Raw genomic sequence first — 13,074 nt, forward strand, 5'->3', positions numbered from 1 at the left:
GCAACTCATCCTGTGAGGCAAGAGAGAGCGAGCACATGGCCAATCCCAAATATATATTATCTCCCAGAATGCACCAGTGCCCAAGAACCTCCTACTGGGCTGGCTGGAAGAAGAATAAATATTCATAGCTCAACCTAGTTTTACTTCTCATACTGGACTGTGGTACCAGTGACACCTACTGGCGAGAGTGGGAAATGCACAACCTGATTGAGATTAGGGGAAAGACCAGATAAACTGTACAATCAGCCTGAGCGGCCTACAGCCCGGCCAAAAACGACATTTACATGACAGCCCTGTTTAGGACCAGGGGGCTACAGTAATGTCCACCCCCCCAAACTGGACAATACTTTTCTGAATCTGCATTTGCTGCCTCTCCCTTTGCTCCACCTCCTGCCTATAATTTGGCCTATAAGTGTGATGACCACACCCACCTGTTTAATCCCCCCCGTTTGTTCATTAGCTATCCCCATTGTAAGCCTGATTTCAGCATTCAGCTGGTGTGTGGGATCTCTGTGTAAAGCGAGATTCATGGTTTGTTATACATTTATCTCCTTACAGGAGAATTCTGTGACAGATGAAAGAAAACTGTCTGTGGTGCCTTTAAGAGCCAATCGTTTTCATGGAGCCCCCCACACACACACACACACACACACACACTGGATTAATGGGGGGTGGATTCTGATTGGCCTGTAGATGCAGCATAGACAGTCTGAGGTTCAGCTGCGGTTGGTGAATTTTGTGCCCGTATCTCGCAGGTCTCCAACTACCTGAACTGGATGGTGAGGAATCTCTCCGACATGGAGATCCAGCTGGGAGCCGTGAAGAGGATAAATGGCCTTCTGAAGACCGAGCCAGAGAATTACAAGGGGCTCCTGTGTGAGTATGTGCTGCTGCCCCATTGGTCAGGTGATCTCCAAGCCTCATGAATAATTAATGAGCTTCCTGTGTGTTCAGCCCCTTCGCAGATCCCACAGAACTGGCCGGACAGCGGAGAGATCCAGATCCAGAACCTGAGCGTTCGATACGACAGTTCGCTGAAACCTGTCCTGAAACACGTCAATGCCCACATCACGCCCGGACAGAAGGTGAGAGGGGTGACACAGGTGGAGGTGTGTCCGAGGTGTAGACAGGTCCTCTTCTACATGACACCATACTGTCACCATCATCATGTCTGAGGTGTAGACAGGTCCTCTTCTACATGACACCATACTGTCACCGTCATCATGTCTGAGGTGTAGACAGGTCCTCTTCTACATGGCGCCATACTGTCACCATCATCATGTCCGAGGTGTAGACAGGTCCTCTTCTACATGACACCATACTGTCACCATCATCATGTCCGAGGTGTAGACAGGTCCTCTTCTACATGACACCATACTGTCACCATCATCATGTCCGAGGTGTAGACAGGTCCTCTTCTACATGACACCATACTGTCAGCATCATCATGTCCGAGGTGTAGACAGGTCCTCTTCTACATGACACCATACTGTCACCATCATCATGTCCGAGGTGTAGACAGGTCCTCTTCTACATGACACCATACTGTCACCATCATCATGTCCGAGGTGTAGACAGGTCCTCTTCTACATGACACCATACTGTCACCATCGTCATGTCTGAGGTGTAGACAGGTCCTCTTCTACATGACGCCATACTGTCACCATCGTCATGTCTGAGGTGTAGACAGGTCCTCTTCTACATGACGCCATACTGTCACCATCGTCATGTCTGAGGTGTAGACAGGTCCTCTTCTACATGGCGCCATACTGTCACCATCGTCATGTCTGAGGTGTAAACAGGTCCTCTTCTACATGACACCATACTGTCACCATCGTCATGTCCGAGGTGTAGACAGGTCCTCTTCTACATGACACCATACTGTCACCATCATCATGTCCGAGGTGTAGACAGGTCCTCTTCTACATGACACCATACTGTCACCATCATCATGTCCGAGGTGTAGACAGGTCCTCTTCTACATGACACCATACTGTCACCATCGTCATGTCTGAGGTGTAGACAGGTCCTCTTCTACATGACACCATACTGTCACCATCGTCATGTCTGAGGTGTAGACAGGTCCTCTTCTACATGACACCATACTGTCACCATCGTCATGTCTGAGGTGTAGACAGGTCCTCTTCTACATGACACCATACTGTCACCATCATCATGTCTGAGGTGTAGACAGGTCCTCTTCTACATGACACCATACTGTCACCATCATCATGTCTGAGGTGTAAACAGATCCTCTTCTACATGACACCATACTGTCACCATCATCATGTCTGAGGTGTAGACAGGTCCTCTTCTACATGACACCATACTGTCACCATCATCATGTCCGAGGTGTAGACAGGTCCTCTTCTACATGGCGCCATACTGTCACCATCGTCATGTCCGAGGTGTAGACAGGTCCTCTTCTACATGACACCATACTGTCACCATCATCATGTCCGAGGTGTAGACAGGTCCTCTTCTACATGACACCATACTGTCACCATCATCATGTCCGAGGTGTAGACAGGTCCTCTTCTACATGACACCATACTGTCACCATCATCATGTCCGAGGTGTAGACAGGTCCTCTTCTACATGACACCATACTGTCACCATCATCATGTCTGAGGTGTAGACAGGTCCTCTTCTACATGACACCATACTGTCACCATCGTCATGTCTGAGGTGTAGACAGGTCCTCTTCTACATGACACCATACTGTCACCATCATCATGTCTGAGGTGTAGACAGGTCCTCTTCTACATGACACCATACTGTCACCGTCATCATGTCTGAGGTGTAGACAGGTACTCTTCTACATGACACCATACTGTCACCGTCATCATGTCTGAGGTGTAGACAGGTCCTCTTCTACATGACACCATACTGTCACCGTCATCATGTCTGAGGTGTAGACAGGTCCCCTTCTACATGGCGCCATACTGTCACCATCGTCATGTCTGAGGTGTAGACAGGTCCTCTTCTACATGACACCATACTGTCACCGTCATCATGTCTGAGGTGTAGACAGGTCCTCTTCTACATGACACCATACTGTCACCATCATCATGTCTGAGGTGTAGACAGGTCCTCTTCTACATGACACCATACTGTCACCGTCATCATGTCTGAGGTGTAGACAGGTCCTCTTCTACATGACACCATACTGTCACCGTCATCATGTCTGAGGTGTAGACAGGTCCTCTTCTACATGACACCATACTGTCACCATCATCATGTCTGAGGTGTAGACAGGTCCTCTTCTACATGACACCATACTGTCACCGTCATCATGTCTGAGGTGTAGACAGGTCCTCTTCTACATGACACCATACTGTCACCATCATCATGTCTGAGGTGTAGACAGGTCCTCTTCTACATGACACCATACTGTCACCGTCATCATGTCTGAGGTGTAGACAGGTCCTCTTCTACATGACACCATACTGTCACCATCATCATGTCTGAGGTGTAGACAGGTCCTCTTCTACATGACACCATACTGTCACCGTCATCATGTCTGAGGTGTAGACAGGTCCTCTTCTACATGACACCATACTGTCACCGTCATCATGTCTGAGGTGTAAACAGGTCCTCTTCTACATGACACCAGGAAAAATCTCTGTCAGACCCCCATTGTTCTCTGTCTTCTCATTGCAGATCGGGATTTGTGGGAGAACCGGCAGCGGCAAATCCTCCTTCTCTCTGGCCTTCTTTAGAATGGTGGACATGTTCCAAGGTGAGTCGATGTATGAATGGCGCCGATCTCCCGGGGCCCCCAGAAATTCCCTGCGGTTATGTAAATAATTCAGTAAATGCAGTTGGAGGGAACAGAGAGAGTTCATACCGATCAATAGACCGACCAATAGACTTATTTAGACTTATTTAGACTGACCAATATATCAGTCAATAGACAGATCAATGTCCCTGAAAAGACGTGGTCTGTCTCTGTGGTCTGTCTCTGTGGTCTGTCTCTGTGGTCTGTTTGTTGGGGGGGTAAAACAGACGGTGAGAAGAGGACACCCCCCACACTGCTCTCCAATATGATTGTTGTCTGTGATCAGAATTATTGATCACATTGATCAGACATGGGGGGTGTAGGAAAATGACCTCTGACCCCACCCTGATCCCTGGAGATTTAGGTCATCCGCCACCAGGATAGGAAGAGCTTCTGAAGGTCAACCCAACCCAGGACACCAGGGGCCACATGTCCATCACCTGGACCCTAACCCCACCTTTCTCTGTACACTGACTCCTCCCCTGTACTCCGCCCTTCTCTGTACCCTGACTCCTCCTTCGACCCATCCTTTGTACACTGACTCCTCCCCCTGACCCTGGTTTTCTCTGTAAACTGACTCCTCCCCCTTGACCCATTCCTTTCTGTACACTGACTCCTCCCCTTCAACCCTTCCTTCTCTGTAAACTGATTCCTCCTCCTACACTCTGCCCTTCTCTGTAAACTGACTCCTCCCCTTGACCCCTCCCTTCTCTGTACACTGACTCCTCCTCCTTTCCCTGCCCTTCTCTGTAATCTGACTCCTCCCCTTGACCTCTCCCTTTGTGTACACTGACTCCTCCCCCTCAACCTTTCCTTCTGTGTACACTGACTCCTCCCCCTGGGCCCCTCTCTTCTCTGTAGTTACTCCTTCCCTCTGGGTAAAGTGACTCTTCCTCTTTTGCCCCTCCCCTTTCAGTTTAGTGCCCCCTCCCCCTGCACCCCTCCCCTCTCTATTCCCCACCTCCATATTATGTGTAGTGCTACCCCCTTAAGGGCTGCTGGATTTTGGGTCCCCCTTCTTCCGCACAGCCAGGCGACACGCATTTTCAGCAGCATACAAAGTCAGTAGGCCAATGCAGGGGCTTCGTTTTTGATGTCTATTACCACTTGGATGGTGTATAGGGTGGTATGGGATACCCAGAACCTTCGAGTCCAGCTCCAGACTGTTGCTATGGGAGACCACTTCCATATTGGCAACAACTCCAATACTTGTCCCAGCACTGGTATCTCCGTAACATATCTTCCCAAGCGGCACCCTTTACACTGACCCCTGACCCCCACACACTAACCGCTGACCCCCCACACTGACCCCTGACCTCCCACACTGACCCCTGACCCCCACACACTAACCGCTGACCCCCCACACTGACCCCTGACCCCCCACACTGACCCCTCTCGCTGACCCCCACACACTAACCGCTGACCCCCCACACTGACCCCTGACCCCTCACGCTGACCCCCCACACTGACCCCTGACCCCCGCACACTAACCGCTGACCCCTCACACTGACCCCTGACCCCCTACACTGACAACCCACATGGACCCCTCACGCTGACCCCCCACACTGACCCCTGACCCCCACACTGACCCCCCACACTGACCCCTGACCTCCACACACTAACCGCTGACCCCTCACGCTGTCCCCCACATACTAACCCCTGACCCCCACACTGACCCCCACACTGACCCCTGACCCCTCACGCTGACCCCCCCACACTGACCCCTCACGCTGACCCCACACACTGACCCCTGACCCCCCACACTCACCCCTCTCGCTGACCCCCACACACTAACCGCTGACCCCTGAACCCCTACACTGACCCCCCACACTGACCCCTGACCCCCACACACACTAACCGCTGACCCCCCACACTGACCCCTGAACCCCTACACTGACCCCCCACACTGACCCCTGACCCCCACACACACTAACCGCTGACCCCTCACACTGACCCCTGACCCCCTACACTGACAACCCACACGGACCCCTCACACTGACCCCCCACACTGACCCCTGACCCCCACACTGACCCCCCACACTGACCCCTGACCTCCACACACTAACCGCTGACCCCTCACGCTGTCCCCCACATACTAACCCCTGACCCCCCACACTGACCCCTGACCCCTCACGCTGACCCCCCACACTGACCCCCCACATCTCGCGCTGACCGCCACACTGACCCCCCACACTGACCTCTGACCCCCACACTGACCGCTGACCCCTCACGCTGACCCCCCACACTGACCCCTGACCCCACACTGACCGCTGACCCCCCACACTGACCGCTGACCCCCACAAACTAACCGCTGACCCCCCACACTGACCCCTGAACCCCTACACTGACCCCTCACGCTGACCCCCCACACTGACCCCTGACCCCTTACACTGACCCCCCACACTGACCCCTGAAACCTCACGCTGACCACCCGCACTGACCCCCCACACTGACCGCTGACCCCTCACGCTGACCCCCCACACTGACCCCTGACCCCACACTGACCGCTGACCCCCCACACTGACCGCTGACCCCCACAAACTAACCGCTGACCCCCCACACTGACCCCTGAACCCCTACACTGACCCCTCACGCTGACCCCCCACACTGACCCCTGACCCCTTACACTGACCCCCCACACTGACCCCTGAAACCTCACGCTGACCACCCGCACTGACCCCCCACACTGACCGCTGATCCCTCACGCTGACCCCCCACACTGACCCCTGACCCCACACTGACCGCTGACCCCCCACACTGACCGCTGACCCCCACAAACTAACCGCTGACCCCCCACACTGACCCCTGAACCCCTACACTGACCCCTCACGCTGACCCCCCACACTGACCCCTGACCCCTTACACTGACCCCCCACACTGACCCCTGAAACCTCACACTGACCCCCCACACTGAGAAGAGGGGTTCTGTGATATAAAACATTGAAGGCTATAAAATAAATAATATAATCTGCACAATGTGAGGTCACCGGCACGCCCCTGTGTTGTGATTGGCCCCTATCGAAAGGATCCAAAGCTTGCCTGATGAAGGGGCCCTGCAGGGCTCCAAAACGTTGCTGTATATTTATCATGTGACCACCATAATGAAGCTTTGGACCCTTTGGAGGAATCCTCGGCGTGCAGATGACATTTCTTCACTTTGATCATCCATGGTTTCCATCCGGTGGTCCTCACAGCCCCCAGCACTACGGAACAGCCCGTTTCCTGTACATGTGTGAGGGGAATATTGTGATTGGCCCCTATCGGGGTACGGGTCTGTCTGTGGGACCCTCTGATTTCCAGACACTGACAGTCCTCCTATTGTGCTGTTTCCTGAGATCACCGGAACCCCGCGTGGGATGTATACAGTGATCGGTGGGCGGTCCCTGCATAATCAGGGTCAGGGTATGGATAGGCCATTCTGGTAAGTGGGCGGGATCTGGGCAGGAGTTTCCAATGTCTCAGGACTGGGAATAAAATGCTGATCAAATCATATTTGTATTTCTAATCATCTGTATAAATGTCCCCCAATGAGGTCCTCAGTCTCCCCTCCCCCACCCCACACATGTGACAGATCACCATCTCCATCCTTCCAGGGAGGATCATCATCGATGGGATCGATATCGCCAAACTACCACTACAAACGCTGCGATCCCGACTGTCCATCATCCTACAGGACCCCATTCTGTTCAGTGGCACCATCAGGTAGGTTTGGGAGGGGCAGCTACTTACCTCTGTGTTAAAGGATGGGCACAACAGGTGTACAGACCCGGGAACTCAGCACAGGGATGGTGAGAACCCCTCATAATGGGCACAGTGGGTGTACAGACCCAGGAACTCAGCACAGGGATGGTGAGAACCCCTCATAATGGGCACAGCGGGTGTACAGACCTGGGAACTCAGCACAGGGATGGTGGGAACCCCTCATAATGGGCACAGCGGGTGTACAGACCCGGGAACTCAGCACAGGGATGGTGGGAACCCCTCATAATGGGCACAGCGGGTGTACAGACCCGGGAACTCAGCACAGGGATGGTGAGAACCCCTCATAATGGGCACAGGGGGTGTACAGACCCGGGAACTCAGCACAGGGATGGTGAGAACCCCTCATAATGGGCACAGCGGGTGTACAGACCCGGGAACTCAGCACAGGGATGGTGGGAACCTCTCATAATGGGCACAGCGGGTGTACAGACCCGGGAACTCAGCACAGGGATGGTGAGAACCCCTCATAATGGGCACAGCGGGTGTACAAACCCGGGAACACAGCACAGGGATGGTGGGAACCCCTCATAATGGGCACAGGGGGTGTACAGACCCGGGAACTCAGCACAGGGATGGTGGGAACCCCTCATAATGGGCACAGTGAGTGTACAGACCCGAGAACTCAGCACAGGGATGGTGAGAACCCCTCATAATGGGCACAACGGGTGTACAGACCCGGGAACTCAGCACAGGGATGGTGGGAACCTCTCATAATGGGCACAGCGGGTGTACAAACCCGGGAACACAGCACAGGGATGGTGGGAACCCCTCATAATGGGCACAGCGGGTGTACAGACCCGGGAACTCAGCACAGGGATGGTGAGAACCCCTCATAATGGGCACAGCGGGTGTACAGACCCGGGAACTCAGCACAGGGATGGTGGGAACCCCTCATAATGGGCACAGCGGGTGTACAGACCCGGGAACTCAGCACAGGGATGGTGAGAACCCCTCATAATGGGCACAGGGGGTGTACAGACCCGGGAACTCAGCACAGGGATGGTGAGAACCCCTCATAATGGGCACAGTGGGTGTACAGACCCGGGAACTCAGCACAGGGATGGTGGGAACCCCTCATAATGGGTACAGCGGGTGTACAGACCCAGGAACTCAGCACAGGGATGGTGGGAACCTCTCATAATGGGCACAGCGGGTGTACAGACCCAGGAACTCAGCACAGGGATGGTGGGAACCCCTCATAATGGGCACAGTGAGTGTACAGACCCGGGAACTCAGCACAGGGATGGTGAGAACCCCTCATAATGGGCACAGCGGGTGTACAGACCCGAGAACTCAGCACAGGGATGGTGAGAACCCCTCATAATGGGCACAACGGGTGTACAGACCCGGGAACTCAGCACAGGGATGGTGGGAACCTCTCATAATGGGCACAGCGGGTGTACAAACCCGGGAACACAGCACAGGGATGGTGGGAACCCCTCATAATGGGCACAGCGGGTGTACAGACCCGGGAACTCAGCACAGGGATGGTGAGAACCCCTCATAATGGGCACAGCGGGTGTACAGACCCGGGAACTCAGCACAGGGATGGTGGGAACCCCTCATAATGGGCACAGCGGGTGTACAGACCCGGGAACTCAGCACAGAGATGGTGAGAACCCCTCATAATGGGCACAGCGGGTGTACAGACCCGGGAACTCAGCACAGGGATGGTGAGAACCCCTCATAATGGGCACAGCAGGTGTACAGACCCGGGAACTCAGCACAGGGATGGTGAGAACCCCTCATAATGGGCACAGCGGGTGTACAGACCCGGGAACTCAGTACAGGGATGGTGGGAACCCCTCATAATGGGCACAGCGGGTGTACAGACCCGGGAACTCAGCACAGGGATGGTGGGAACCCCTCATAATGGGCACAGCGGGTGTACAGACCCGGGAACTCAGCACAGGGATGGTGAGAACCCCTCATAATGGGCACAGGAGGTGTACAGACCCGAGAACTCAGCACAGGGATGGTGGGAACCCCTCATAATGGGCACAGCGGGTGTACAGACCCGGGAACTCAGCACAGGGATGGTGAGAACCCCTCATAATGGGCACAGTGGGTGTACAGACCCGGGAACTCAGCACAGGGATGGTGAGAACCCCTCATAATGGGCACAGCGGGTGTACAGACCCGGGAACTCAGCACAGGGATGGTGAGAACCCCTCATAATGGGCACAGCGGGTGTACAGACCCGGGAACTCAGCACAGGGATGGTGAGAACCCCTCATAATGGGCACAGCGGGTGTACAGACCCGGGAACTCAGCACAGGGATGGTGAGAACCCCTCATAATGGGCACAGCAGGTGTACAGACCCGGGAACTCAGCACAGGGATGGTGAGAACCCCTCATAATGGGCACAGCAGGTGTACAGACCCAGGAACTCAGCACAGGGATGGTGGGAACCCCTCATAATGGGCACAGCGGGTGTACAGACCCGGGAACTCAGCACAGGGATGGTGGGAACCCCTCATAATGGGCACAGCAGTTGTACAGACTCGGGAACTCAGCACAGGGATGGTGGGAACCCCTCATAATGGGCACAGTGGGTGTACAGACCCGGGAACTCAGCACAGGGGTGGTGGGAACCCCTCATAATGGGCACAGCGGGTGTACAGACCCGGGAACTCAGCACAGGGATGGTGAGAACCCCTCATAATGGGCACAGCGGGTCTACAGACCCAGGAACTCAGCACAGGGATGGTGAGAACCCCTCATAATGGGCACAGCGGGTGTACAGACCCGGGAACTCAGCACAGGGATGGTGAGAACCCCTCATAATGGGCACAGCAGGTGTACAGACCCGGGAACTCAGCACAGGGATGGTGGGAACCCCTCATAATGGGCACAGCGGGTGTACAGACCCGGGAACTCAGCACAGGGATGGTGGGAACCCCTCATAATGGGCACAGCGGGTGTAAAGACCCGGGAACTCAGCACAGGGATGGTGAGAACCCCTCATAATGGGCACAGCGGGTGTACAGACCCGGGAACTCAGCACAGGGATGGTGAGAACCCCTCATAATGGGCACAGCAGGTGTACAGACCCGGGAACTCAGAACAGGGATGGTGAGAACCCCTCATAATGGGCACAGCGGGTGTACAGACCCGGGAACTCAGAACAGGGATGGTGAGAACCCCTCATAATGGGCACAGCGGGTGTACAGACCCGGGAACTCAGCACAGGGATGGTGGGAACCCCTCATAATGGGCACAGCAGGTGTACAGACCCGGGAACTCAGCACAGGGATGGTGGGAACCCCTCATAATGGGCACAGCGGGTGTACAGACCCGGGAACTCAGAACAGGGATGGTGAGAACCCCTCATAATGGGCACAGCGGGTGTACAGACCCAGGAACTCAGCACAGGGATGGTGGGAACCCCTCATAATGGGCACAGCGGGTGTACAGACCCGGGAACTCAGCACAGGAATGGTGAGAACCCCTCATAATGGGCACAGCGGGTGTACAGACCCGGGAACTCAGCACAGGAATGGTGGGAACCCCTCATAATGGGCACAGCGGGTGTACAGACCCGGGAACTCAGCACAGGGATGGTGGGAACCCCTCATAAAGGGGCACAGCGGGTGTACAGACCCGGGAACTCAGCACAGGGATGGTGGGAACCCCTCATAAAGGGGCTGAAAGCTTTCCTCTGGTTAATGGTTGGGTCGGGCAGCCCTTTGCAGTCGGCTCGGGTGTGCGTCAGGGGTGTTCATGGAGTCCTCTGCTATATGTGTTTGCAATCGACCCCTTCATTAGAAGGCTAGAGAGTGGACCTTTGTGTGGGGTACCTTTGGGCATCGCTGGTGAGCCTCCTTTGAAGGTTGTGGCCTATGCTGATGATGTTTCTGTTTTTATCTCTGGGACTGCGGAGGCGCAGGAGGTGGTCTCAGTGATAGGGCAGTATGCAGAGGCATCAGGTTCAAAGGTCAACCAGGACAAGTGTGAAGCTTTCTGGATGGGTATGGAAGGTGAGAGCTTTGTTCTCCCGGATGACTTCCCGGAGCCCCAACAAAAAATTCGAGTTCTAGGCATTGAATTCGGCCCAGGTGACTATGGTCATGCAAATTGGGTGAACAGGCTGGAGAATGCCGATGCCAAGGTGGCAAGCTGGAAAGGTTGGCAGCTTTCCTTGAGGGAAAAGGTTGATCTGATCAAGACTTACCTGATTCCGATTTTTCTGTATGTCAGTTTTGTTTGCATTTTGCCAGTTTCTCTCTATACCAGGATCTATAGTTGGTTCTTCCAGCTGTTATGGGGGAACAGAATAAACCTTGTCAAAAGGAATGTGACTTACCTTCCTAGGCGGGAGGGTGGTCTAGGGATGGTCAACCCTGTAGTCTTTTTCTCTCTGATGTTTGTGAAGTACAATCTTGGTAACATGTTGGCAGAGAGACCGCCTGGGTGGGTTGGTATTTTCCAGTCCTGGTTTAGGCCCTTTCTGCGAGACTGGGAAAATGGTGGGCCAGTGAAAAGCCTGAGGGTCAAGCATGAACAGCTCCCGGCTTATGTTGCCCCGTGTTTGAAAATGCTTCGGCAGTGGCAAGTAACAGCAGGAGAAGTCAAATCTCTTCCAAGGAAACTTCTTGAGAAGCGGATCATGAGCTCTGCTTTTTGCAAGCCACTGGCCTTGAGGGATTGCCCAAGCCTGGTTTTGGGGGAGGGTTTGCGATTGATTAATTTGGAGAGAATCCCAATGAAGTTTAGGGATCAGGCTTGGCTTGCCTTTCATGGAAAACTATATGTGAAGGGCAACTTGAAGTTTCTTTCCATGAGTGATCGGGGCTGCCCGAGAGTGGAGTGTGGAGGAGTGGTGGAGTCCATGGATCACTTTCTACTTCAGTGCCCTTTTAATATAGAGGTGTACAAGAGGGTGGGGAGAGCTCTGAGTATACCCTTCCTCCCCCATATGAGTTATGCAGAGTGGGTGTATGGGGCATTCCAGACTCGTCAGGATTATGATTTGGAAACACTTTTTTTAGTTAGTCTGGTAGTCCGTTATTTCACGTGGAGTGCACGGTGTCAGGTATCCTTACGGAGTAAAATCCTCCCTGTGGAAGTGGTGGTGCAGGACATTCTGGGTGAGGTTGGGAAGATTCGGGGTCTTGAGAAAGGCAGGTGGCAGCAGGAGGCCTGGATAAGGGTGTGGAGGAATATCAGGACTCTGTAGCTGCTGCCTGTTGATCTCGGGGTGTGCGGCTTTTCTTTCTATTCTTGATTCACTCCCCTAGATTTTCAAGATGAAATATATTTTTGATAAAAGGCTCCATGCATGGTGACGGTGATGTTCCTTAGTCTGGCTCTCCCGTAGGGATTGTGTTGTGCGCAATTTGGTTTGTACCATTTATAATGTTCTTGTTTTGTATTATCATATTCAATTATTTTGTAAATATGTTTTATTTATTTATTATGATTTTATTGTATATAAGTTGTTGTTTGTAAGTTTTTTCAATAAACAAAATTAACCCCTCATAATGGGCACAGCGGGTGTACAGACCCGGGAACTCAGCACAGGGATGGT

General features: G+C 53.7%; 1 protein-coding gene across 2 annotated transcripts in view; it reads left to right on the plus strand.

Moving 5' to 3' along the window:
- ABCC8 (ATP binding cassette subfamily C member 8) overlaps positions 1-13,074 on the plus strand; it is a 261,472-nt gene that overhangs the window by 224,850 nt on the left and 23,548 nt on the right. For both annotated transcript variants that reach the window (XM_073603932.1, XM_073603931.1), the window contains exons 32-35: positions 756-876; positions 955-1,085; positions 3,664-3,742; positions 7,375-7,483. In XM_073603932.1, the coding sequence (XP_073460033.1) occupies positions 756-876; positions 955-1,085; positions 3,664-3,742; positions 7,375-7,483 (440 nt within the window). The remainder of the gene's footprint in view (positions 1-755; positions 877-954; positions 1,086-3,663; positions 3,743-7,374; positions 7,484-13,074) is intronic.

Source organism: Aquarana catesbeiana, linkage group LG11 (assembly GCF_042186555.1).
Source record: "Aquarana catesbeiana isolate 2022-GZ linkage group LG11, ASM4218655v1, whole genome shotgun sequence".
NCBI classification, from domain to species: domain Eukaryota; kingdom Metazoa; phylum Chordata; class Amphibia; order Anura; family Ranidae; genus Aquarana; species Aquarana catesbeiana.